Raw genomic sequence first — 26,064 nt, 5'->3', positions numbered from 1 at the left:
GCATGAGGCCGCGGGTTCGAGACCCGCCTGGGCAGCGAGACCTCATCTCTACAATAAATCAAAAAATCAGCCGGGCGTGATAGTGCATGCCTATAATTCTGGCTACTTGGAAGGCTGAGGCGGAAGGATCGCCGGAGCCCAGCAGGTCGAGGCTGCGGTTGCCGGGAGCGGCCACTGCACTCCAGTCTGGGCGACAGAGTGAGACTCCAACTCAAAACAAACAAACAAACAAAAAAAATTAAGTATTTGACTTACCTTTTTTTGAACTTAAGAATAATGGTCACCATTTTATTTTGCTTAAGAAGAAAACAAAAGAAAATAAGAAAAATAATAACTAAAACTATATCTTAAGTGGTAAAAACAGATTAGGTTGAAAGAAGATAAAAGGGATGTTTGGGCTGGGAGAATAAGTAGAGGGAAGAAGAGAGGGCATGGAGTAGAGGGAGGACAGGATGGCAGGGAGGGAAGTGCAGAGAATGAGACCTGGGACCCGGGAGAGGCAGAGAGACACAGGCGAGGTGGAGAGCAGGGCAGCTCCTACTGGGAAGATGGGCAGGTACCCAGAGCAGCTCAGGATGGGGAGGTGCTTGAGGGCCCCTGCACATATGATCCCAACTGTGGGCTCTGGAGTTAGATGTGGGTTCAAGGGTTGCCTCTGTCACCTGTTAGCTGTGTGTCTTTGGTCAAGTCACTCAATTTCTGTATGCTTCAGTTTCCCCAACAGGAAATGGAGACAAGTAATATATGTTTTTTTAAAAAAGCGTTTGACACACAGGAAGCATTAATAAATGCTAGCACTATGATCGTCCACTCAGTCTGTAGACTCAGAGGGCTAGGGACATTCTGTGTTTGGCAAACACTGAGTACTCTTTGAAATGTCTATTGGCTGATCGATTACCCTTTGCAGTTCAAGGCCTCTGATCTGCAAACTTTTCTATGAGATTGCAGATCAGCTCGCCACAGGGCTAAGTACTCCCAGGTCTGTGGCTGCAACAACTGAGTTACGTGACCTCTGGGCCTGGTAGCCCCCTCCAGTTCTCATAAGTATTGTCTGTGCAGTAGGATGTCCTGGAAAGAGACCCACAACTAAACCTAATTACTGCCTTGTCACAGTAAATCTGACCTGGATTTTAGGCCTGCCTCCTGGTTGGGCAACTCTGGTCTATAAGTGTGGGCCTCTAGAACACAAGAACTGGCTTAACTTCCTCGAAATAGTGACTATCTGCCTATAATCTTTTTTCTTTTCCTTCCCATCATTAAACAAGGGAGGGATGGGAGGAGAGTGAAAGTAATTTTATTCTCTTACAAAAAAAAAAAAAACCCCTACTTCTCAATCAGGTGCAATGGCTCATGCCAGTAAACCCAGCACTTTAGGAAGCTGAAGCAAGAGGATTGCTTAAGCCCAGGAATTTGAGGCCAGCCTGGCGACATAGCAAGACCTCATCTCTACAAAAAAATCAAAGCCATTCACCTGTAGTCTCAGCTGCTCAGGACTCTGAAATGGGAGGATTGCTTGAGCCCAGGAGGTCGAGGCTGTGGTGAGCCATGATCATGCCAGTGTACTTAAGCCTGGGTGGCAGAGTGAGACCCTCAACTCAAGTGTGTGCACGACACATGCAAACACACACACACACACACACACACACACACACACACACACACACACACACGCTCCTCATGGGAAAATGATTGGATGATGGAATTTTTGTCTGTTTCCATCCACAGAAAGTTTGTAACATGGTTATTCAGGACACTCATGCCCCAAAATTGTTGGTGATGTCACTCTCAGGCAAATTTCTACATGTTGGAGGATATTCTACACCAGCCCCTCAATAGGGCAGTGGTCTTTGGGCCATCCTGAAGACACCACATGGTCTCTCCTCCTCACACTCCAGGGAGTGAGTGCTGACCTCTCCTATTAGTGTCTGTTTGAGGTGGAATTTATAATTGCTCAGAACACATAATTTATTGTCCCTGAAGTTTCTCTCCTTGCCTTGCCTGATCCAAGGAATTTTTCTTCAACCAAAAATGTAGGAGATAGGATAGAAAGTGGTCTGAAGCTATTAAAGCCTAGTACTAATATTGCAAAACTTCCTTGGAATTATGTAATCCAATCTGTCCCTCGAGGGCTTCTCCAACATGGCCATGAAAGCAGTCAAAGGAATTCTTAGGGACACCCTCATCCTCCCAGCCTTATATTAAAGTCATGTACCATACCGTTCTGTGCCATTTGTCCATTTAATTCATCCACCTGTGATCACTAACTAAGGTAGCCAAACATACACTCATGGCCTCAGATATTGTGGCCCTGCCCATGTTGGGCATTGCTGTCCTTGATGTGTAGAAGCTGTGGCCCTGTCTGTGCAGTACATCGCTGTCCTTGATGTGTAGAAGCTCAGTGCCACACCCTTATTCCAGAGCTGGTGTTAAGAGCTTGCATACTGGAGTTAGAAGAATGGAGGCACGGTCCTGGCTACCATGGCTCCTAGCACTCACACTGCAGGCAGACCCTAGCATAAACACTTTCCAGTCCCATCAGCCATTCCACCTGGCTTCCAGGATATAAATTGTTTGGGTTCGTTGACCCATTGTGTAGTAACAGACTTCTCTTCTCAGAACTCTTCTTAACCCAATCATCTTCACATTAGCCACAAGGAAGCAGCAAATGGCCGAGACAGTTCAAACAGTCCTTATACCTGGCTTTTGAGTGAACATAATGGGATTATTTTTCCATGGCAGTTCATTTATCATCTTAATTATGTTCTGTTTATGTTCTGTCTGAAAGTTTGCCTCCTCAACCTCTGGTGACAGCAACTTCCCTTGGGTGCCAGTGTCTACAGAAATAGGTTCAGGGCCACATCAGACTGGGGCTTTGACCATAGATAATCTGTGAAGTGAGGCATTGACACAGGGATCTTGTCTGAGTTATTAAAGAAAGGATTCTGGGCTGGGAAAAGTAGCTCATGCTTGTAATCCCAGCACTTTGGGAGGCCAAGGTGGGAGAATTGTTTGAGCCCAGGAGTTTGAGACCAACCTGGGCAACATAGTGAGACCTTGTTCTACAAAAAAATAAAAAAAGTAGCATGGTGGTGAATGCCTGTAGTCTCAGCTACTTGAGAGACTGAGGCTGGAGGATCACTTGAGCCCAGGAGGTTTAGGCCGTGGTGAGCTGTGGTCATGCCACTGCATTCCTGCCTTTGTGACAGAAAAAAAAGAATGAAAGAAAGAAAAAGGATTTTGTATTTCTCCACAAGCAAAAAAATTGTGGCAAAGAAAAATGTCCCAGTGATAGCTCTCTGTAGCATTAGACTTGTTTCTTTCTCCATTCCTTGTCTCCCAAATAGATCCTGTAGTAGCCCTTGCGTCTGTGCCCCTCACACACATTCTGTTTCTGTACAACCTAGAAGTGTGCCGTGGTGCTGTCAGACAGCGTGGAGGCGGGGGGCTCACCTCCCGTGTTTCCGTGCAGAGCACTGAGAGTCCGCAAGAAGATGTCGGGGGAGAAGATGCCAGTGAAGATGATCGGTGACATCCTAAGCGCCCAGCTGCCACACATGCAGCCCTACATCCGTTTCTGCAGCTGTCAGCTCAATGGGGCCGCCTTGATCCAGCAGAAGACAGATGAGGCCCCGGACTTCAAGGAGTTTGTCAAAGTAAGGAGCTCAGGGCCTGGGCACAATTGCTCACACCTGTAGTCTCGGCCCTTTGGGAGGCTGAGGTGGGAGCATCATTTGAGGCCAGGAGTTTGAGACCAGCCTAGGCAACATAATGAGACCTTGTCTCTACAAAAAAAAATTTAAAAATTTAACCAGGCATGGCGGCACGCCTGTAGTCCCAGCTGCTCAAGGGGCTGAGGTGGAAGGATCTCCTGAGCCCAGGAGGGTGAGATTGTGGTGAGCCATGATTATGCCACTGCATTCCAGCCTGGATGTCACAGTAAGACTCTGACTCAAAAAAAAAGTAAGGAGCCCAGCTTTGCAGAGACCCAGCCCTGGAATGGGGATCTTTGGGCAGCTGGGTGTGTGAGAGGCCAACCCAAAAGTTTGCAGTTATATTCCCATTAGAGGCCAACAGAGCTTGAGGTCTTGACTAAGCCATAGGAGGTTAGCACCCACAGGCTGGTGTGGTTGTCACCAAAGTGGAGGCCATAAAGAGGAGGAGCCAGCCCCACCTGGATCTGTTTTCCAGGTGCTAGTGGTGTGATTTGAATGCATGTTTAAATCTCTCATCTCATTTGCCAGGCCCTGGTGGGTCTCAGGTTTCCTCTTCTGTTTAATCTCAGCATCTTCAGTGGTCTGCTGTTCTCCACCCTTCACCTATAAAGGGAATGGTCAGGAGTCCCTATGGCCCTTGTGTTCCTTTCCCAGTTGGCTCTGCTTAATGGACTCCAGCTCCAGGCAGCTCGTGGGAGTCAGCATGAGATGCCAGGGCTGCTGCTTCAGGAGTAGCAGGAGATTGGGGAGCCTTGTGTCCACCAGGGGAAATTTGGGGAGGTGGTGCCAATGCTGCTGGAGGCCCTGGGCCTGTAACCCTGGGACTTGACTTTGGCCAGGCTGGTTCCTTGCTGGCCACACAGAACCATTCAAATAGCCCCCACCTCTCCTGGGGGAAAAAGAAGGACAAGAATAAAATAGCTCCTGTTAAACAGGTACATTTTGATGAGTCAACAGCAACATAATAACAACAAACATGTCTTGGGACCTCATGCATTTGGGGGGACAGGCCCTCCTCACCTCCCCTAGAGTTGTGCTTGTGGAACCATCATGACAAGGTATAAGCGTGGCCTCTGCTTTTTGTTTCTCTCCCCCCCACTTCCCAAGTGTTTCTTGCATCAAATGCTTAGATCTGCTAGCTAAGAAGTGGGGCCCTTTGAGGTCACTCTAAGGTGAGAAAGATTGCCAAGAAGAAGGCCTAAGGTAGATGGAGACGACAGAGCAGATACTGGTTGCTGGGCTCCACAGCTGCCTGGGGTTTCAGCCAAGGGCTGGGCTTGTCCAGGGCCAGATGAGTTCATCATTGGATGTACTTGAACTTCAGGGAAGTGTTGACACCAGCCCAGGGTAAGGGACTAGTTCCTCCCCTCCCTTCTCCTCCCCTCTCATCTCTCCCTTCTTTATTCCAGTGGGAGTGTGGCACGCCTTTGCCAGCTGCGGATGTTTCTGGAATGATGTCCACAGCTGGGGCAGGTCTGGCTCTGACAGTTGTAGGGTCTCAGGGCTCCAGTCAAGGCAGCTGCCCGTTTCTAAGGCATTAGAGCAGACCAGAACCTCTGAGAGCCAAGTCACCAGATAATTCCTGTGACCTATAGACAGGGCTCGCCTTTTGGGGGTAGGACTTGTCTTCCAGAGGGACTGACCGAATTGGCAAAAGTAGCAGGAGGAAAAAGGCTGGAAGCCAAGAGTGGGGATAAACCACAGGCCCTGAGACTGGGGTCGTGACTCCTCATGTCTGGCTCCTGTCTCCCCGCCCTGCCTGGGGTTCCCAGGGGCATGTGCAGGCCCTACCCAAAGCTAGACAATGAGATTCAGCCCTTCCGGCATCTCTAGGACTTAAGTGGAATTTTTCTTCTGACCATAGTCTTGTGACTCTTCTTGTTCCCGGGAATGTTATCAAGTTTTTGCAGACATCCAGAAGAAATATTCTCTGTAAAGAATCTCATCCCTGTGTGTCCCCCAGAAGTCATGCTGGACCCGCAGTGCAGAGCTTCACACTGGGGGATGAGTCACATCTGTGGGGCTCCCATTCTCCACCTGGAAAGTGTCTCATCCTAGCCTGGGACAGCATGTTAGGTCTTTTCCACCCCAGGTTTCTCAATTGTCATCCAAATGCGTGAGATAATGGGTGGGGAGTCTTAAATGACATTTGTGTTGATGTCACTGACTTTGGATTTTGCAGATTTCTTAAGTACATTTTAAAACTTCTCTTATTTCAGAGATTGGCAATGGATCCTCGGTGTAAAGGAATGCCACTCTCTAGTTTTATCCTGAAGCCTATGCAACGGGTAACAAGATACCCACTGATCATTAAAAATGTAAGTACCTGTCTTGCCTTTGGGAGCCGAGGAATGCTTTCTTCATGTTGGAGGGGGCTGGGATCAGGGGGAGGGTCCCGCGCTGACACACTTGGTAGCTGTTGTATAGAAAGCACATGCCAACAGGGTTGAAGACATCTTAGTAACTTAGAAAGAGAAGCTGGTTTATCGTGAAAAAAGCTAGTAATGCACAGATGTGTGACCAAGGGGTCTCTACCTTGTAAGTAAGAAAATGAGAGCTCAGTTCTTGATTCTTTTTTTTTTTTAAGACAAGAGCAACACCTCTATGCCTCAATTTTCCTAGCAGAAAAGAGAGACCTCAACATGATTCCTACCATCTGTCTTTAGAAGGCCATTGTGAGATACTTTGTGTGGCTATTAGATGATTGGTTTTTTCCCATCACTTCAAGAAAGCCAATACCAAAGAAAATAACAAAATTAGGGTTTTGGTGTCCCCATCTGTTAAATGAACAGAATTAGATGTCCTCTGATCCTATGATTATAAAATCATAGGGAGTAGAGCTCCTGGAAAGAGGGTTTAGATCTGGTTCCTTCTAATGGAGAGTGGTATTTAGAAAACCAGATCTGGAAGCCGGGCTCGGTGGCTCAGCCTGTAATCCCGCGCCTTTGGGAGGCTGAGGTGAGTGGATTGCCCGAGCCCGCAGGTTCGAGACCCGCCTGGGCAACTTGGCGAGACCTCATCTCTACAATAAAATCAAAAAAAATTAGCCGGGCATGGTAGCGCGCGCCTGTAGTTCCAGCTACTTGGAAGGCTGAGGCGGAAGGATCACCGGAGCCCAGTAGGGGAGGCTGCAGTGGCCGGGAGTGGCCACTGCACTCCAGTCTGGGCGACAGAGTGAGACTCCAACTCAAAAAAAAAAAAAAAAAAGAAAACCAGATCTGGGCATGGGTATGCTCATGGCTCTTGGGGTGTTATTGCCTTTTGGTTCTCTCAATGACAGAGCCATGAAATACAGAGGGTGCCAAAAAAGTATACACATTTTAAGAAAGGGAAAAACTGTATTAAAATTGTAATGCTCAATATATACCGATAACAAAAGATGACTACAAGCCATGTTTGACCTCTGCAATTACAAGAGGTGCTCAAAGAGGTTACCATCAGTATCCAGTCACTTCTGATTACAGCAAACTAAAAATAATACATAGATAAAGCTGGGCTCGGTGGCTCAGCCTGTAATCCCGTGCCTTTGGGAGGCTGAGGTAAGTGGATTGCCTGAGCCCGCAGGTTCGAGACCTGCCTGGGCAGCGAGACCTTATCTCTACAATAAATTAAAAAATCAGCCAGGCGTGGTAGCGCATGCCTGTAATTCCGGCTACTCAGAAGGCTGAGGTGGAAGGATTGCCGGAGCCCAGCAGGTCGAGGCTGCGGTGGCTGGGAGCAGCCACTGCACTCCAGTCTGGGCGACAGAATGAGGCTCCAACTCAAAAAAAAAACAAAAACATAGATAACATCACTTAAAATGTGTATCCTTTTTTTTGGCACCCCTGGTTTATGTACGTCTATTCATACATATTTATATATGCATATGTATATGTATACACACATATTTATATTTATATCAAGATCAGTCCCTCTGTGTATACTAAAGCCTGTGAATTCACACCCATACCTCCTATTCTAATCCAGTACTGCAGAATTTATTCCAGCCTTCCCCTTTCTATATCTGTAACTCCCTGCTCTATGAGAAGTCTGGCTGTCAGTGTCCTCAATGTGTTTACTTACTGATGAATCTCCTGACATGTGACAAGTCTCTCTCCCACATAAACCATCTCTTCAGTCTAGCCTCAGCTTGACTCCACAAAATACACAGTGGTCACTTTGGGTTAAACAGTTTTGAAAGATTTCAACCTACTCTTTTCTCTTTCAACACCACAGTTACCATTTAATTAGCTCAGTACTTCTCCCAATGTTTAATTGTAGACTGAAGTTGTAAATAAGCTTTTAAAATAGGTGTTCTAGATCTAACTAATGGGGAGGAAACCAAAACAAGAGAAGAACTGAGAGATATAAAAATTAAAAAGAAAAGCGCAAACTATCATTATTTGCAGAAACAATTGCTGCCTACCTGAACTGAAAGGTAGCTAAACTAAGAAGATAATTAAAAGGTGGCCAGTTATAAGATACATGTGACAAACCACAAAAGTACTAAGACTAAACAGTTTCATAATACTGATATGGAGCCAGGTGTGGTGGCTCATGCCTGTAATCCCAGCACTTTGGGAGGTTGAGGCAGGAGGATTGCTTGGGCCCAGGATTTCAAGACCAGCGTGGGCAACATAGCAAGATCTTGTCTCTACAAAAAATAAAACAATTAGCCAGGTGTGGTGGCACACACCTGTAGTTCCAGCTACTTGAAAGACTGAGGCAGAAGGTTCGCCTGATCCCAGATGTTCAAGGATACAGTGGGCTTTCATTGTGTCAAGGGACTCCAGCTTGGGCAACAGAGTGAGACTCTGATTTAAAAAAAATTACTGAGGTGGAGAAATTCTTAGCATTGTCTCAAAGACAGAACCTTAAAGGATTTATAATTATAGCAATCTGAAACACACACACAAAATGTTTTATTCTGGGGAACAACCTAGATATTCATTAAGGGGAATGGTTAAATAAATTACAATAGAACCGTACTATGAAAATATTTTAAAAGATAGAAGCTGGGAACAGTGGCTCACACCTGTGACTCCAGTGCTTCGGGAGGCTGAAGTGAGAGAATTGCCTGAACCCAGTGGCTCAAAAGCAGCCTGGGCAACTTGGAAAGACCTTGTTGCTACAAAAAGTCAAAAAATTATCTGGATGTGATGGCTTATGCCTCTAGTTCCAGCTACTTGGAAGGCTGAGGCTGAAGGATCACCTGAGCCTAGCAGGTTGAAGCTGCGGTGGCCGTGATTAAGCTACTGCACTCTAGCCTGGGTGACAGAGTGAGACCTTGACTCAAAAAAAAAAAAAAGAAAAATTAAAATTAAGACTAAAGAAAGGAAAGAAAGAAGAAAATATTTTAAAAGACAGAGGGCAACTTTTAGACTCTGTTTTAGCATAAGAAGATATCCAGAAAAAAGCAAAACTAAACTTCTCAAGCAATCCAACAATATAGTCCATTTTTGCAAAATGAGGGAAAAAAAACTTTGCATGTGACCATTAAATATATAAAGAGCGTCTAAAGGAATACCCTGCAGTCTGTTGGCAGTGGTGACCTCTGGGGCAGGATAGTGAAGGAAACTGTCCCATTTGCTTGACATAGCTCTGTATTTATTGACTCTTGCATACCTAGAATATGTTCATATATTATTTGCATAAACATTTTCTTAAAAATTTCTGTACAACAAAATATAATGAACAAAGTTAAAAGACAAATGACAGGTATAAACTGGGTAAACATATTTTTAACTACATAAGTAGGTACTAAAATATAAATAGAGATCTATATCAAGTACCTCCTTTATGGACAAATTTCCCAAACCGTATTTTTAACAATCATCAACACAGAAGAATGTTTCTGGACCAAATGTGTGGGTTTCTCCCCACCATCAAGCAGTGGGCACCTTGCTGGGTGTCCTCCTACTCAATTCCAACACTCTCTATCCCCCAGGGTAAGGACTCAGTTCCACAAGACTGCCCTCCCCCCAGACACCAGTCGTGGGTCTGGTTTCTGGGACTTCTGACCAACTGGCTTCAAGTTAGGGTTCCCACAGCCCCTCTTTGGGTTCATTTAAATTGCGGGAGCGGTTCACAGAACTGAGGGAAACATTCCTGTGTACCGGTTGATCATAAAGTACATTGCAAAGAACACAGATGAAGAGACACGTTGGGCAGATGAAAGACAGGCAGGACAAGGTGGAAGAGGTTTTGTTTCTGAGGCCAGCCCCTGAGGTCTGACACACCCAGCAGTGTATCAAGGGCTATAGGAGTTACCCACAGGAACCGTGGACAAAACCATTATCTATAGCATAACACCACTGTACTCTTTCAATTTAAAAAAAAAAAAAAGGCAAATTCCCCAATAGAAAAATAGGTAAGCTATATCACTGGAAGTTGCCGCAAGGCAGTGTAAAACAGCAGTAAAGAGCACATAACCTGGAGGCAGGCTGTCTGGGGGTAAGTCTTAGTACCACTGCTGTGTGCTCCCGGGCAAGTTACCTCTCTGGTCCTCAGTTTCTTGTCTGTAGAATAGAGGCACTAATAGACCTACCACATAGTAATATAAGAATTAACTGCGTTAATGTATGTCAGGTGTCTGGCTTGCCCTGAGCAGTATATAAATGTTCGTTTTGTCATTGAGCACACTTATGTACTAAATGTATAGAAGTTTACATTCATTGGCAATAAAAGAAAATGCATAACAGCAACAACAGCAACAAAAGAAAATACCTTGGTTTTGACTTGCTAGATTGGCATATACTGAAAAGATTGTAGGTCCCCAGTGTTGGCAAGGATGCTAGTGGAAGACACATTGGCACAGCCTTTTGGAAGGCAACGTATAGATCAAACTATGCTTTCTCTTTGGCTTCACAATTCCACCTCTAGAAAACTATTCTAAGGAAGTAACTTGAGAATTATTGAAATATTAGAAACAACACGAAGTTTTATGGGAAGGGAACTATTTACATCCATGTTGTTTCCACCCTCACAATGATATATGATAGAACTTAAAAATGACAGTCTCGACCCTATGAAATGAACATAAAAAATATGCTATGAAGCCGGGCTCGGTGGCTCAGCCTGTAATCCCGCGCCTTTGGGAGGCTGAGGTGAGTGGACTGCCTGAGCCCGCAAGTTCAAGACCCGCCTGGGCAGCGAGACCTCATCTCTACAATAAATCAAAAAATCAGCTGGGCGTAGTAGCGCATGCCTGTAATTCCGGCTACTAGGAAGCCTGAGGCGGAAGGATCGCCAGAGCCCAGCAGGCAAGGCTGCGGTGGCTGGGAGCGGCCACTGTACTCCAGTCTGGGCAACCGAGTGAGACTCCAACTCATAAAACAAAACAAAACAAAACAAAAAACATGCTATGAAACAGCATACAAAATAGTGTACAAAATGATTGTGTAATCCAATTTTTGTTTTTATTTTTAAGTTGGATTCTCACTCTGTTGCCCAGGCTGGAGTGCAGTGACACGCACATGGCCACCACATTCTCAAACTGCTGGTCTCAGACAATCCTTCTGCCTCAGCCTTCCAAGTAACTGGAACTACAGGCACGAGCCACCAAGCCCGGCTTTTTTTTTTTTTAATTTATTGTAGAGATGAGGTCTCGCCAAGTTGCCCAGGCTGGTCTCAAACCTCTGGGCTCTCGCCTCGGCCTCCCAAAGTACTGGGATTACAGGCTTGACCCATCGTGCCTGGCCCAATTTTTATTTTTTAAAATCTTTTAATACACACACACACACACACACACGCACACACACACACACACACACAGAGAATATATTAACTACTATGTAGACAGAAGTTCTCTCCAGATGGGGGAGATTCTGGGTGATTTTTAGGTTCTCTATAACTGTCTGAATTTTTTAAATGTTGTGCATTGTGCAAGATTACTTTTATAATGAGAAAAATCAATAAACCTGTTTGCATTGTGAAACTTAGTTCACACAAGTCATCTGTGTGGGCTCCCAGCCCAGAATAGTGGTCCTTAGACTTGGTTGCACATTAAAATCATCTGGAAAGTTCCAGAAAATTCCTGAGCCTGAATTCTACTCCCAGGGATTCTGGTATGGTCAGAGATGATTTTCCGAAGTGATTCTAACATGTAGTCAGAATTGGTCCTGAGGTTGGGGCTGTTGCTTGGAAATAATTTGTGGAAACGCAGGACCCAATGTTTTTCTCCATTTGAGCACCTACTTAGAACTTTAAACCAGGGTATACCTTTGAGATAAGATGTTATTCAAGGTCAATTTCATTTGAATTATTTGTATGTGAACAAGGCCAGGACAAATGTGCCCTCAGCATTCTCCTGGCACATTTCAAAGATGGTTTAGGGTCTTTCTTCATTCTTAATCACAGGGTGATGACAGATTTTGGGAGTCCCAAAGTCCTTTGAGAATCTGATGGTAAAGCTATTGCTTAGTAAGCACTTTCTTAGGGCCAAGTGTTTTGCTCGTCTTATACCAAGTCATTTAGTCCTCCAGACAACCTTCTAAAGGAGGTGCTGTTAACATCCCCTCTTTTCATTTGAGGAAACTGAGACTTGGTATTTGTTTGACCAACCTGAATCATGACTGGTCCATGGCAAGGCAGGGATTTTATCCCAGGAGGCTTCTGAACTGGCACCCTTAACTGCTAGCTCAGAACGATCTGCTCAGAAAAGCACACATTTGCACACCATCTGCATGTGGTTGCAGAAATGCACAATGCCTGCAGCTGTGCATGGATCCAGGCAAGAACCATTCTCTAGGGGACCTCTCTGCAAGGTGCCCAGGCCCTTGTTGCAGCCACTGCTCCCCTCGTGCCCCAGGCTGCAGGCTAAGCATAAAAAATGTGGCATCCCTGCCCCCCGCCAGGGTACCCTGCTGGTTCTTAGGCTCTCATCAGTGGGGGCACCATGCACATCAAATGCTGAAATTCCACTGTAAGTTCTCCCAGGTGAGTGGACAGTTGGAAGAAGAGCACAGAACTGGGCCTGGGATGCCTGAGTTCTGGTCCTGGTCTCTGGGTCTAGTTTCTTCCTCTGTGAAATAGGGTGAAGATTTTCAAAGAGAAATTCGAAGGGTCCTTCTGGCTCCATGGCTATAGGTAACCTCCATGATCCTGTGAATTTGTGGGTATGGTTTAAGGTTCACCCTGGGATGCTAGTATTTTGCAGGACATAGGACATTCAGGGCCCTGGGGATGTTCAGGGGCGTAGGGATAGGCTGAGGCCTCCAGGGCCGGGACCATCCGTTGCCTCCTGGTGGGAGACTTAGCTCCCACTGGGTCCATTATGAGGAAGGAGAGTACCCTTGCCAGGCCACCTACCATCTCCAACAACACGCAGCTGTCATGAGCCATGTCATTGTGGGTGCTCAAGTCGGCACCGTTCAGGAAAGGACTGTGGCCCATCTCTGCTGAGCCTGGTCCTTCAGGACCATGGACCCCAGGCCCACTCACATTGCCCAAAAAGGTGGCCTGACAAAGAGGGGCTTGTTTTCTATCCTCCTATGCAGATCCTGGAAAACACCCCCGAAAACCACCCCGACTACAGTCACTTGAAGCATGCCCTGGAGAAGGCGGAAGAGCTGTGTTCCCAGGTGAACGAAGGGGTGCGGGAGAAGGAGAACTCGGATCGGCTGGAGTGGATACAAGCCCATGTGCAGTGTGAAGGCCTGTCGGAGGTAGCCGCTGCCTTCGGGATGGGCCCCAACCTCCCCCGCTGAGTCACACAGCCAGCTAGTCGAGTGAAACACAAAATCCTTCCTCCCTCCTTCCCTCCCTCTCTCCTTCTTTCTCTCCCTCCCTCTCTCCTTCCCTTCTTTCCTCCTTTCTTTGTCAGGGACTCTGTCACCTAGGCATTGACACTATCATGGCTCACTGCAGCCTTGACCTCTCAGGCTCAGGTGATCCTTCCACCTCAGCCTCCTGAGTAGCTGGGACTATAGTTGCACACCACCATGCCCAACTAATTTTTTGTAGAGAGAAGGTCTTGCTATATTGCCTAGGCTGGTTCCAAACTCCTGGGCTCAAGTAATCCCCCTGCTTTGGCCTACCAAAGAGCTGGGATTTTGAGTCACTGCACCTGGCCATCCACTGAATTTTTTTAAATTTTATTTTATTTTTTGTAGAGATGAGGTTGCCCAGGCAAGTCTCAAACCCGTGGGCCTGAGAGGCCAAGCTGCCATGGTTGCTCTGGGAGGCCAAGATGGCAGGATGACTTGAGTTCAGGAGTTCGAGACCAGTCTGGGTAACACAGCAAGACCTCGTCTCTACAAAAAATACAAAAAAATTACAGGTCTGAGCAACCATACTTAGCCATCATTTATCTCTTAACACATTTTAAACATATATACTCTTGTATACTCCAAATTTGATAATGCCAATACCTAAAGGGTCTTATTTTTGGTCTGTTGTGTCTGCTAGCTCTTGCTGGCCATGCCTTATTTTTCTGTAGGATTGCGATTTTTTTTTTTTTTTTTTGAGTTGGAATCTCACTCTGTTGCCCAGGCTGGAGTTCAGTGGCATGCTCATGGCCACCCCAGCATTGACCTGCTGGGCCCCAGCAACCCTTCCACCTCAGCCTTCCAAGTAACCAGAACTATAGGTACGCACTACCACGCCTGGCTAGTTTTTTGATTTGTTGCAGAGACGAGGTCTTGCCAAGTTGCCCAGGCTGGTCTCGAACTCACGGGCTCAGGCAATCCATTCGCATCAGCCTCCCAAAGTGCTGGATTACAGGCTGAGCCACCGAGCCTGGCTGTATTGTGATTTTTGATTGCGAACTCAATGTTCCTTGGAACTTTACCAGTTGTCATCTTGATTGTCTGAAGTTGCATTCCTCCTGAGAGAATTGCTACCAGGATCACCCTAAATTAAATTTAGGGGGGTGAGGAGGGAATCACACTTATTGTGTGAATTGCAACTGTAAACTTGTATGAGAACTGCCTGGTGGTCACAAATTCTCAGGGGCATATTTTCCTTCACTACACCAACAGAAAAAAACAGAAACAAGCCGGGCTGGTGGCTCACCCTGTAATCCCGCACCTTTGGGAGGCTGAGGTGAGTGGTTTGCCTGAGCCCGCGGGTTCGAGACCCGCCTGGGCAGCGAGACCTCATCTCTACAATAAATTAAAAAATCAACTGGGCGTGGTAGCGCATGCCTGTAATTCCGGCTACTTGGAAGGCTGAGGCAGAAGGATCGCCGGAGCTCAGCAGGCGAGGCTGCGGTAGCCGGGAGCGGCCACTGCACTCCAGTCTGGGCAACCGAGTGAGACTCCAACTCAAAAAACAACAAAAACAAAAACAAAAACAAAAAAAACCAGAAACATTTTCTTGCCCATCCCTTCTGGGTCCAGCTTTTGTGGAGATCTCCTATTATACTCCTTGCCTTGGCCCTGGATTCATCTGTCTCTGCACCCTACAATGCCATTAAAATGGAATGTCAATGTAACCAGATTCGCTGGGCTCAGTGGCTCAACCTGTAATCCCGCGCCTTTGGGAGGCTGAGGTGAGTGGATTGCCTGAGCCCGCGGGTTCGAGACCCGCCTGGGCAGTGAGACCTCATCTCTACAATAAGTCAAAAAATCAGCTGGCGTGGTAGCGCATGCCTGTAATTCCGGCTACTTGGAAGGCTGAGGTGGAAGGATCGCCGGAGCCCAGCAGGTCGAGGCTGCGGTGGCTGGGAGCGGCCACTGCACTCCAGTCTGGGCGAAAGAGTGAGACTCCAACTCAAAAAAAAAAAAAAATGTAACCAGATTCAAAACCCTCAGAGCTATACTTCCAATATAATTAAGCTCCAGTGCTTAACTATTTTCCAAGGGTCCCATTTTCATTTTTTTTTCAGCCTCTGCAAATTTCTTACTTCTTTTTTTCCAACTTACTTGCATTTTAAAAGTGGATTTTTGTATTGTACTAAGTTGTTTTTTTTTTTAGTTTTTGTTAGGATAGTCCACCATACTTCTGGAAACAGAAATCTCCCCTTTGGTTTTTAATTCTCATTCTTTCTGCTCATTTTCTCTTTTTGCTTCTTTTAAAAAGTTCTTTTTTATTTTTATTTTATTTTATCTTATTTTATTTTTGAGTTGGAGTCTCATTCTGTCACCCAGACTGGAGTGCAGTGGCACACTCCTGGCCACCGCAGTCTCAACCTGCTGGGCTCCGGCGATCCTTCCACCTCAACCTTCCAAGTAGCTGGAACTATAGGCACGCGCTACCACGCCTGGCTAATTTTTTTATTTATTGTAGAGATGAGGTCTAACCAAGTTGCCAGTTGGGTCTCGAACCCGCGGGCTCAGGCAATCCACTCACCTCAGCCTCCCAAAGCACGGAATTACAGGCTGAGCCACCGAGCCCGGTTTTTTTATTTTTAGAAATGGGGTTTCAGTCTGTCACCCAGGCATATATATAGCTCACTGCAACCTTGAACTCCTGGGTTCAAGCAATTTTCCCACCTCAGCCTCCTGAATAGCTGTTAAGAACAGGCTGGGAGCTGGGCTCGATGGCTCAGCCTGTAATACCGTTCCTTTGGGAGGCTGAGGTGAGTGGATTGCCTGAGCCCGCGGGTTCGAGACCCGCCTGGGCAACTTGGCGAGACCTCATCTCTACAATAAATCAAAAAATCAGCCGGGCGTGGTAGCCCACGCCTATAGTTCCAGCTACTTGGAAGGCTGAGGCGGAAGGATCGCCAGAGCCCAGCAGGTTGAGGCTGCGGTGGCCAGGAGCAGCCACTGCACTCGTCTGGGCGACAGAGTGAGACTCCAACTCAAAAAAAAAAAAAAAAAAAAAGAACAGGCTGGGCATGGTGGCTCACACCTGTAATTCCAGAGGAAGGCCGAGGCAAGAAGATTGCTTGAGGCCAGGAGTTCAAGACCGACCGGGGCAACAACACAGTGAGATCCGTCTCTACAAAAAATAAAATTAAAATTAAAATTAGCTGGACATGGTGGCACATTCCTGTAGTCCCAGATACTCAGGAGGCTGAGGTGGGAGTTCAAGGCTATAGTAAACTATGATCACACCACTGCGCTCCAGCCTGGGTGACAGAGCAAGACCCTGTCTCTAAAAAAAAAAATTTTTTTTTTTTTTGAGTTGGAGTCTCACTCTGTTACCCAGCTTCCGGCCACCACAGCGTCGACCTGCTGGGCTCCAGCGATCCTTCCAGCTCAGCATTCCAAGTAGCTGGAACTACAGGCACATGCTACCATGCCCAGCTAATTTTTTATTTATTATAGAGATGAGGTCTCGCCAAGTTCCCCAGGCGGGTCTCGAACCCTGCGGGCTCAGGCAATCCACTCACCTCGGCCTCCCAAAGCGCTGGGATTACAGGCTGCACCACCGAACCCGGCCCAAATTTTTTTTTGAGTTGGAATCTCACTCCATTGCCCAGGCTGGAGTGCAATGGCATGCTCATGGCCACCCCAACGTAGACCTGCTGGGTTCTGGCGATCCTTCCGCCTCAACCTTCCAAGTAGCCGGAATTACAGGCGCACACTACTGTGCCTGGCTAATTTTTTTAATTATTATTATTGTGGAGACGAGGTCTCACCAAGTTGCCTGGGCTGGTCTTGAACCCGTGGGCTCTGGTAATCCACTCGCCTCAGCCTCCCAAAGTGCTGGGATTACAGGCTGAGCCACCGAACCTGGTCTAAAAAATTTTTTTTAAGAATAAATTCAAGCCGGGCATGGTGGCTCAAGCCTATAATCCCAGCACTTTGGGAGACCAAGGTGAGGGGTATAATAGGAGATCTCCACGAGATCGCTCCTGAGACACGGGTTTGAGACCAGTCTGGGCAGCTTGCGAGACCTCAGCTCTACAGTAAATCAAAATTAGCCAGGTGTGGTAGTGTGTACCTGTAGTTCCAACTACTTGGAAGGTTGAGGTGGAAGGATCGCCTGAGCCCAGCAAGTCAATGCTGGAGTGACCGTGAGCATGCCACTGCACCCCAGCCTGGGTGACGGAGTGAGACTTCAGCTCAAAAAAAAAAAAAGAATAAGTTCTTATCTTTTGGGTTTTTTTGGCTTATATGCTCTCTTTGAAATCAGATTATTGTCTTTCTTTCCTAGCTTGGTCTTTCCTAGCTATTGGTTTGTCTTTATGGTGCTCCCAGTGATGTGAAGGGAACAGGTTGGCTTCTGTTTCCCAACTTGTGACCACATGTGGCCCAGGTCTGGACACACACAAGTGATTAATTTTTAAATAAATGCTGTTGCCAGGTGCAGTGGCTCACACTTACAATCCCAGCACTTTGGGAGACCGAGATAGGAGGATCCCTTGAGCCCAGGAGTCTGAGACCAGCCTAGGCAATATAGTGAGACCAAAAAAAAAAATTAAAAAAAACCAGCGGGGTGTGGTGACATGCAGTCCACCAGAGTCACAGTCACTCCAGAGTCTGAAGTGGGAGAATCACCTTAGCCCAGGAGTTTGAGGCTGCAATGAGCCGTGATCACATCACTGCACTCTAGCCTGGGTGACAGAGTAAGATCCTTAATTAAAAAAAAAAAAAAATTGCTGTGTTTGGCATGCTTGTCTGAAGATAGAGAAATGTAAACATTATTCCCCATTCATGTTGATTCAATGTTACCCTGGTCAATTGAAGGCCATAACCTTTGAGTAGGAATGAACAATATCACCTTGATGTCATTGGATTCATTGTCCGCACATTGCTTGAACCCTCTCTTGGCAAGCAAGAAGGGCTAGTTTGCTCTCCAGGCTCCTGTGCTGAGAGCAAGGGATGAAGAATGTTCTTTGAAGGCTCCTGTTGTGATGTCGCCTTCCGTCTTGCAGGCTCTCAGAGCCTCGGCGGGAGGTTTAAGGCCGTCGTTCCTCCTTGTGGCTGAAAGTGGAGTGCAGTGGTCACTTTCCTTGCCACCTCCAGTCACAAGAGGCACTCTTGACACTTTCTCCTGCATTGGAGGTAGGCAGGTGGCTTCTAGCATCTCTTGGGGGACATGTGTTGTGAACCCATCATCCCTTCACAAATTCCGTCCTCAGATTGGTCCACAGGGCTCGTAGCTCAAGAGACAGCCAATGTTGGCCTTGAAATCTGCTGGATGGAATGTGCCCCTGGGCCAGAGGCATGGGTAATTGGGGTCTATGAGGATCTGGCCTCTGTCCATGTCACCTTGCTGCCTGATGCACAGCCACAGTCTTGGCTTCCTTGACCTCTCTCTCTGCCATCAAAAACGGGGCCTTAGTGGGATCCTCTCCACCTCAGTCCCCCTCTGCCCCTTCAGAACCTGCTGGTGTGAGGTGACAGACCCCAGTGAGATGTTAGAGTTGTGTTTTCACACCCACAGCTGTTTCTAAGAGTCAGTCATCGGAGGGAGAGAGCTGTTCCTTTCCCATTTTCTAAATGAGTGAGTCAGGTGAGATTTAATGTGCACAAGACAGTGTCTGTTCTGTTGCACTGAGGCATCCCTAAACACCACTTAGTTTTGCAGTCACTCACTTGCTAGGGGCCTAAACTCCAGTTGTGCCTTGGAAAGTAGCATTTCTTGTGGCACTGTACAGGGAAAGTCCCTGCTGCTTTCCAGAAGCGCAGAAGACTGAGTCTGTATAGGACGCAAACAGCACAGCACCTTGCCCACAGCAGGAAGTCCCCAAGGTGGGAGCCCGCCGGGATGCTTTTCTCCTTGCTGCCACATTTTTCTGATTGCTAAAAGGGAGAAGACACCAATCACACCCTAAGACATTAGCACACTCCTGGGGGAAAGGCCTTAGGAATTATGGCGGAGACTCATCTTGACACTTGGTAGCCCCAGAACCATGCCTTTGATTGACATTGACTTCTTGGCTCTGAAAGGCACTGCCCGAAGTCTTACAAATCCGTCCTTTCGGGGCATGATGTCTCATGCCTGTGCTTGAACACAGGAATTTGAGACCAGCCTGGACAACATAATGAGACCTTACCTCTACAAAAAAACCAAAAACACTGGCAAGCATGGTAGCGTGAGCCTATAGTCCCAGCTATGTGGGTGGAAGGCTGAGGCAAAAGGATTGCCTGAGACAGGAGGTTGAGGCTACAGTGAGCCGTGGCACACTGGCCTGGGCTGCAGACCTTGACTCAAATGAATAAATAAATAAAAGCCGTCCTTGATTTGTGCCTAAGATACAGGCCTTCTGGGCCTGGCCTCTGGTGCTGATGGAGCCCCTTTCGGAGAGCCAAAAATTTTAAAGTGACCCTTCTTCATTGTGTCTCCTTTGGGTTTTGTTTTCCTTTCTCAGCAACTTGTGTTCAACTCAGTGACTAATTGCCTGGGGCCACGCAAATTTCTGCACAGTGGGAAGCTCTACAAGGCCAAGAGCAACAAGGAGCTGTATGGCTTCCTTTTCAACGACTTCCTCCTGCTGACTCAAATCACAAAGCCATTGGGGTCTTCTGGCACCGACAAAGTCTTCAGCCCCAAATCGAACCTGCAGTATAAAATGTATAAAACAGTAAGTTTGATTCTCAGTTGCAGTATCAGGGTTGATGTGTTTTGGGGAGAAAGAAATTTCCAGAAGGAGCCAGAGTTTTAGTGAGGTTTGGGGCTGTGGCGTGGAGGAAAAGGCAAAGAAGATGAGCTGGGATTTAGGGTCATGGAAGTGGGAGATGGTCTGTATCCCCACGACAGGGTGTCAATAACACTCGATTCAATTGATGAAACAAGTCAGGTGCAGTGGCTCATGCCTGGAATCCCAGCACTTTGGGAGGCTTAGGCGAGAGGATTACTTGAGGCCAGGAGTTCGAGACCAGCCAGGGCAACACAGCAAGACCTCGTCTCTACAAAAAAATCAAAAATGAAAAAATAAAATAAATTTATTAGCTGCCAAATGACTGCTGTCGGTCCCCTAGGACATGACAAAGGCACACCTCACCCTGTAGGAGCTCGTGGTCTAGGATACAGATGAGGCAAGCGTCTAAAAGCTCAGAAGCAGTACAAAGCATCATTAGCCCAAGTGCCCACTATCACCTTTCAAATAGCTCTGAGTTCTCCACAAAACTTTTCAAGGTAGCTGGAAATATCTGTGCTCTCCCTTTTCTAGTGAAAGCCTGTCTAAACAGTTGATGTGTGGAGAGTTTCTCTCAGCTGGTTAAATGGTCTGCCCACACGTGCACAGCTGTGTTTGTGTGTCTTTGTGTCATGGGATTTTTTTCCCCTAAATTTGTCTGTGTGAGGGTTTTCTACAGAAGAATTTTCTGTGAAGCAGCAGTTAGCTTTCTTTTGGGGGAAAGAGTTATGCAATTAAGTAGATTGTTACTAGAAACTTGGTGTGAAAATCTTTGGAGGGAATTGCTTGGATGTAATGTGGTTGAAGAGTGCTGCTTAGGATACACTGTGGAAAAAGCAGACCAGATCTCATTCTGAAGGACTTAAAAAATACCTGCAAAATGGAGAGGATGAATTCATATTTATAATTTGCAACCCATAGTCAATATTAGGCCAGGCTTATGCGTTACAATCCTAGCACGTTGGGAGACTGAGGCAAGAGGATTGCTTGAACCCAGGAGTTTGAGAACAGCCTAGGCAGTGAGGTGACAAAAACATCAAAAAATTAGCCAGGCATGGTGGCTATTTGGGAGGCTGAGGCAGAAAGATCACCTGAACCCGGGAGGTCGAGACTGAAGTGAGCTGTGATTGAGCCACTGTACTCCAGCCCAGGCGACAGAATAAGACTCCAACTCAAAAAAAGAAAAAGTTGATATTAACACATTACTATTCTGGTATAGTTTCCTGGAAAACATACACATCCTTAGCCTGGTTTATTGGACCATACCCACAAACACACACACATATGCTCAGCCTAGGTTACCAAGACACGTGTGCACACACACACTTTTTTTTTTTTTTTTAGTTTTTAAAATTTTTTAAAAATTTTATTTTAAAGATGTGGGGTACAATTCAGGGTTAGGAATACAAATGTTCATGATGCAGGTACCTTTGTTGTGCCTCCCCTCCCCCAGGCGGTTTCCCACTACTGTCAATCCTTTTCTTATAGTATTATGGTAATTGTTCAAGGTCCGCTTATGAGTGAGTACATATGATACTCAGTTCTTTGTTTCTGTGATAGATCTCTCAATATTATAGACTCTAAGTTCATCCAATTCCTATGAAGTTCATTATTTTGTCCTTCTTTGTGACTGCATAATATTCCATCCACATACACTTATACAGTCTTATTTCCTAGAACATGCTCACATAAGCGCACACATGTGCGTATGCACACACACACACACTCTCGTAACTTACTGGCACACACAGTAGACCCCAGCCTAGTTTTGTAATGCCTGTGCATTACTTTCCAGCCTATTTTCCTAAATGAGGTTCTAGTAAAATTACCCACCGACCCTTCAGGAGATGAGCCCATCTTCCACATTTCCCACATCGACCGAGTCTACACTCTCCGAGCAGAAAGCATAAATGAGAGGTAAGACCTACTGCCTCCCTAGCACTGGGCCCCAGGGCTCCCCTGGGTTTAGGACACATGAAGGGCATTTGATTAATCAGCAGCTCCCAACATTCCCCCAGCTGCAATGCCTTAATCTCTGGCTGGGGGTGGGGGATGTCTAATAATGTTTTCTAGAACTGTTCGAAAGTTTGGTGCATGGCGTGGATTTTCCATAGTAACATAGATTAAAACTAGCTTTGCTTGAGAATTTTTTTTCAGCATTCTTTGAGGGAAATGGAGCGTCTCAAGTCTCTCCAGGTTTCCCAGGTGGCAGAAACCAATAGGAAAAGGATTTGGGGACCAACAGGACCACCCAAACCTGAAGCCCTCCTCACCTGACTCACTTGGACGGGCTTTCTGGATCCCAGAGCTGTGGGTATTTGGCTTCCATCTGTCTTCAAGACTCTGCCCTGGCACCAAATTAAATAGATCATTTTCTGAAGGGTGAACTTGACACAAGGCCAACATCATTCCAAAGAGCATTTGCGCCAAGCAAGAAAATTGGCTCAAGTTATTGTGCATATGGTTCTCAGAAAAAAGGAAGGCGAGAACACCATCCCCAAATGCTTCCCCCAGGGTGTTTCGCTCTTTCACGTGAAATGGTTCCCAATCTGGGAAATGGTTTTTGTTCTTTCTTTGGGTGATTTCATAAAAGAGATCCTTGGGACCTTGTTGGGTTAGGTAATACGTGAGGGTCTTCAATAAGGAAGGATCTGGAATCGTGTCTTGGTGTCTCCTCCAGAATAGCATCTATCACAGATTTTCTTCCATGGGGACACAAACGCAGGTCTTGAATATAGCCATGAAAATATCCCTTATGCCTTCATTATTCATGGCAGGAATAAGTATTAGCATCATGGGATATAAGATCAGATTCTCTTTCCCGAGCCTTTGTTAACGTTAAACCAACAAAGCAAACCAAGTCCTGGAGACAGAATTTTAACAGACCTGAAGCCTTTTTCCTAAGTTCTGTTTGGCACCTTTCTGTCTTTTCTGTCCAAGGACTGCCTGGGTGCAGAAAATCAAAGCTGCTTCTGAACTCTACATAGAGACAGAGAAAAAGAAGCGGGAGAAGGCGTACCTTGGTAATGTATCGCTGGGCAGTATGGCAGGGGTCTCACACAGTCGGGCAGCAGGGAGACTGGCTGGGCCCCACATCCTCAGAGTAGAAGATGCCCTTGGTCCTGGAGAAGGGGCATGCATGGGATAGAGGTGGGCATGGGGTGCCATGCGATGGGGGATGGGACAAATTCCAGGAGCAAGGAATCAAGAGTTTAAGGAGAGGAGGGGGAAATTACATTGGAGGGGGGCAGGTGCATAAAATGAATTGTGAGGCAAACTGAGAAAAAAGGCATCAGATGTTCAAAGGAAGCATTCTGTGTTGTTTTTATGCCATCACAGTCCGTTCCCAAAGGGCGACAGGCATTGGAAGGTTGATGGTGAACGTGGTTGAAGGCATTGAGCTGAAACCCTGTCGGTCACATGGTAAGGTCCTAAGAACCACCCCACCCAGCCTGCTTTAGGGTTGGAAGCCTGGTTTGCATCCCCTACACCCCCACCCAACTTTAAATTAAATGTGCTATTTCCACATGCTCCAATTTCCTTTTGAAATTGGTTTTTCTCACACTTGTTAAAAACCTGGAGGTGTTTTTTTTTTTAATTCTTTGTGCCATTCTGCTTTTCAGAGGGACCTGAGTGGCTGCATTCACAGTAGGTGTGACACAAAATGGGGCCAAAGTGAGGAGACCAGAAGGGCCTAATTTAAAGCCCACTCATCTCATTATATGTTTTTAGCTTAAGTATGCTGAATTGTGGGAGTTTTTACCTCTATTCTCTGATGAATGCCACTTCATCAGCATAGCAATGGTGGGGGGGAGGGGATCAAAATGAGGTGTTATGCATGCCTGGCGAAGGCTTTTGTTCGCTTTAGGAAAGAGCAACCCATACTGCGAGGTGACCATGGGCTCCCAGTGTCACATCACCAAGACGATCCAGGACACTCTGAACCCCAAGTGGAATTCCAACTGCCAGTTCTTCATCCGAGACCTGGAGCAGGAAGTCCTTTGCATCACTGTGTTTGAGAGGGACCAGTTCTCCCCAGACGGTGAGGAGGAGGGCCCCAAGGCACTTTCTCCCCTGGCACTTGGCTTCGTGGGTAAACGTTTTCTTACTAGAGTTCCTAGGGCTTCCCTCCTGAGAGATGAAGTTGGCACAAGACAAGGCTTAGCCTCCCTTGAAGGAGGCTTCTGGAGATGTCTCGGCGGGTGTGGCTAGGGCCTGCTTGGTCTAGAGTCATGCTAGTGACTCTGGACAAGTAACACAGCCTGATGCACCAGACCTGGTGACTGTGAAGACAGGTGGGTGGGCCTGAGCCTCAGCACGGTTCTTCTCTCCTTGACAAAAAGCTGTGCTGGGAACAGATAAAACTGGCCAGTGGAGCAAGAAGAACTTTAGCCCCTGACAGGTGCAGCGGAGTCAATTGTTGCCCTTTGAGTGGCATTTCTGGTCAGGCAAAGGGATGCGATTGTGTTGGATGCATCGTTCCATCAGCCAGCTTTCTATTTCTACTTGGAGCCTGGTCAAGAATCATCCTGGCCCATCGATTTCGAGGAACTATCCTTTTCTCCTTTAATGAAATAAAAAATCCTGAGAGTAAGTTTAAAGATTATGGTCTCAGCTTAATTGGAGTATCACTGAGTGCTGGGTGTGAGGGTCTACCAGCATTATCTGTAAAATACCAGCATTATCTGTAAAAAAATCCATGCAGCATTTTTTTAAAAGTACTTTTAATATCCATTGTTCATTGTGAGGAAGGTACTATTGGTTTTTGCCCAAAGACAGTCATGTAGCTGATTAAATGTCAGAATGTGGCCAGAGCTATGAGACTCCCAAGTCTGGGCTCTTAACCACTGTGATTACTGTTAACTTCTAATTCTAACAGATGAAGATTTGGGACTGAATTTTTATTTTAATAATAAAATATCATAACAAATCAACTCCACTGGGGAGTAAGTTGGACATCCTAGTGCTCGTCTCACATCAGAGACCAGAGAAGGAGGGAGAGTGTAACAATTCAGTAGGAGACTCCCAGATGCTAACCACATGCCTTGGAGAGGACACTGTCTCTGAGCAGGGTCTGTTTGTTCTCCTTTCAGATTTTTTGGGTCGGACGGAGATCCGTGTGGCAGACATCAAGAAAGACCAGGGCTCCAAGGGTCCAGTTACGAAGTGTCTCCTGCTGCACGAAGTCCCCACAGGAGAGATTGTGGTCCGCTTAGACCTGCAATTGTTTGATGAGCCATAGGCAATGAGCCCAGGATAACTTCAGCAGAGTTCCAGCCCGAGGCAGCACATGCTGTCTGAGAATTTTGTTCCTTTTCTAAGAAACCACTGTTTGGTGTTCAGCCACAGGGATGTGGGACAGTAAAGACAGGCCTCTCAAAGCTTCTAAGAATCATTCTTGACAATCCTCCCCTTGCCCCAGTAATTTCCCATTTTATGAAACAAAACTGTGTTTTTCTTTGCCCTCACTGTGGATCTCATCATGGCTTCTAGAGTCTTCGAAATCCCGTAGTCCCCGGCGGGGTGCATAGTCTCCAATGGGGTGCCTTGAAGGATGGGTCTAGTTACTATAAAATAGATTTATAAATGCAGTGTCTGTATTTTTGGAGAACTCATGTAACCCTCCTTTTCTTACCTCTACCAGCCCCCAAGTACAATGCCCATTCTTTGGTGTGTGTTTGGAAACCATTATGACAGTTCTTTTGCTGCTTCAGAATTCCATTCCCCCACAGGGAAATGCTGCCCCGGGGTTGATCACTTGGTGGGATGGTCTTCTGATCAGGCTCTGGCTTGGCTTTTTGAAGAACTGGTCTATGGAAGATTCCAGTATATGGGCTATAGCCGTTCCATTCCCCCCTCTAGGCCTTGTGCTAATATTTGTCAATGAAAACACACCGG

The 26,064-nt window shown here is 46.6% G+C and overlaps 1 protein-coding gene across 1 annotated transcript in view; it reads left to right on the top strand.

Annotated features, from left to right (window-relative positions):
* Positions 1 to 25,608, top strand: part of ITSN1 (intersectin 1) — a 200,480-nt gene extending 174,872 nt beyond the window's left edge. Inside the window, exons 32-40 of the mRNA XM_008073409.2 lie at positions 3,470 to 3,653; positions 5,933 to 6,031; positions 13,190 to 13,357; positions 19,900 to 20,112; positions 21,962 to 22,083; positions 23,107 to 23,189; positions 23,506 to 23,589; positions 24,035 to 24,208; positions 25,260 to 25,608. Of these exons, the coding sequence (XP_008071600.1) occupies positions 3,470 to 3,653; positions 5,933 to 6,031; positions 13,190 to 13,357; positions 19,900 to 20,112; positions 21,962 to 22,083; positions 23,107 to 23,189; positions 23,506 to 23,589; positions 24,035 to 24,208; positions 25,260 to 25,408 (1,276 nt within the window). The 3' untranslated portion in view covers positions 25,409 to 25,608. The remainder of the gene's footprint in view (positions 1 to 3,469; positions 3,654 to 5,932; positions 6,032 to 13,189; positions 13,358 to 19,899; positions 20,113 to 21,961; positions 22,084 to 23,106; positions 23,190 to 23,505; positions 23,590 to 24,034; positions 24,209 to 25,259) is intronic.
* Positions 25,609 to 26,064: the final 456 nt, after the last annotated feature.

The sequence above is a fragment of the Carlito syrichta genome, unplaced genomic scaffold (genome assembly GCF_000164805.1).
Source record: "Carlito syrichta isolate Samal-C Ts95f unplaced genomic scaffold, Tarsius_syrichta-2.0.1 Scaffold315835, whole genome shotgun sequence".
Taxonomy (NCBI): Eukaryota; Metazoa; Chordata; class Mammalia; order Primates; family Tarsiidae; genus Carlito; species Carlito syrichta.
Note: the sequence above shows the minus strand (reverse complement) of the source record. Positions and strands in the feature narration are given on the sequence as shown.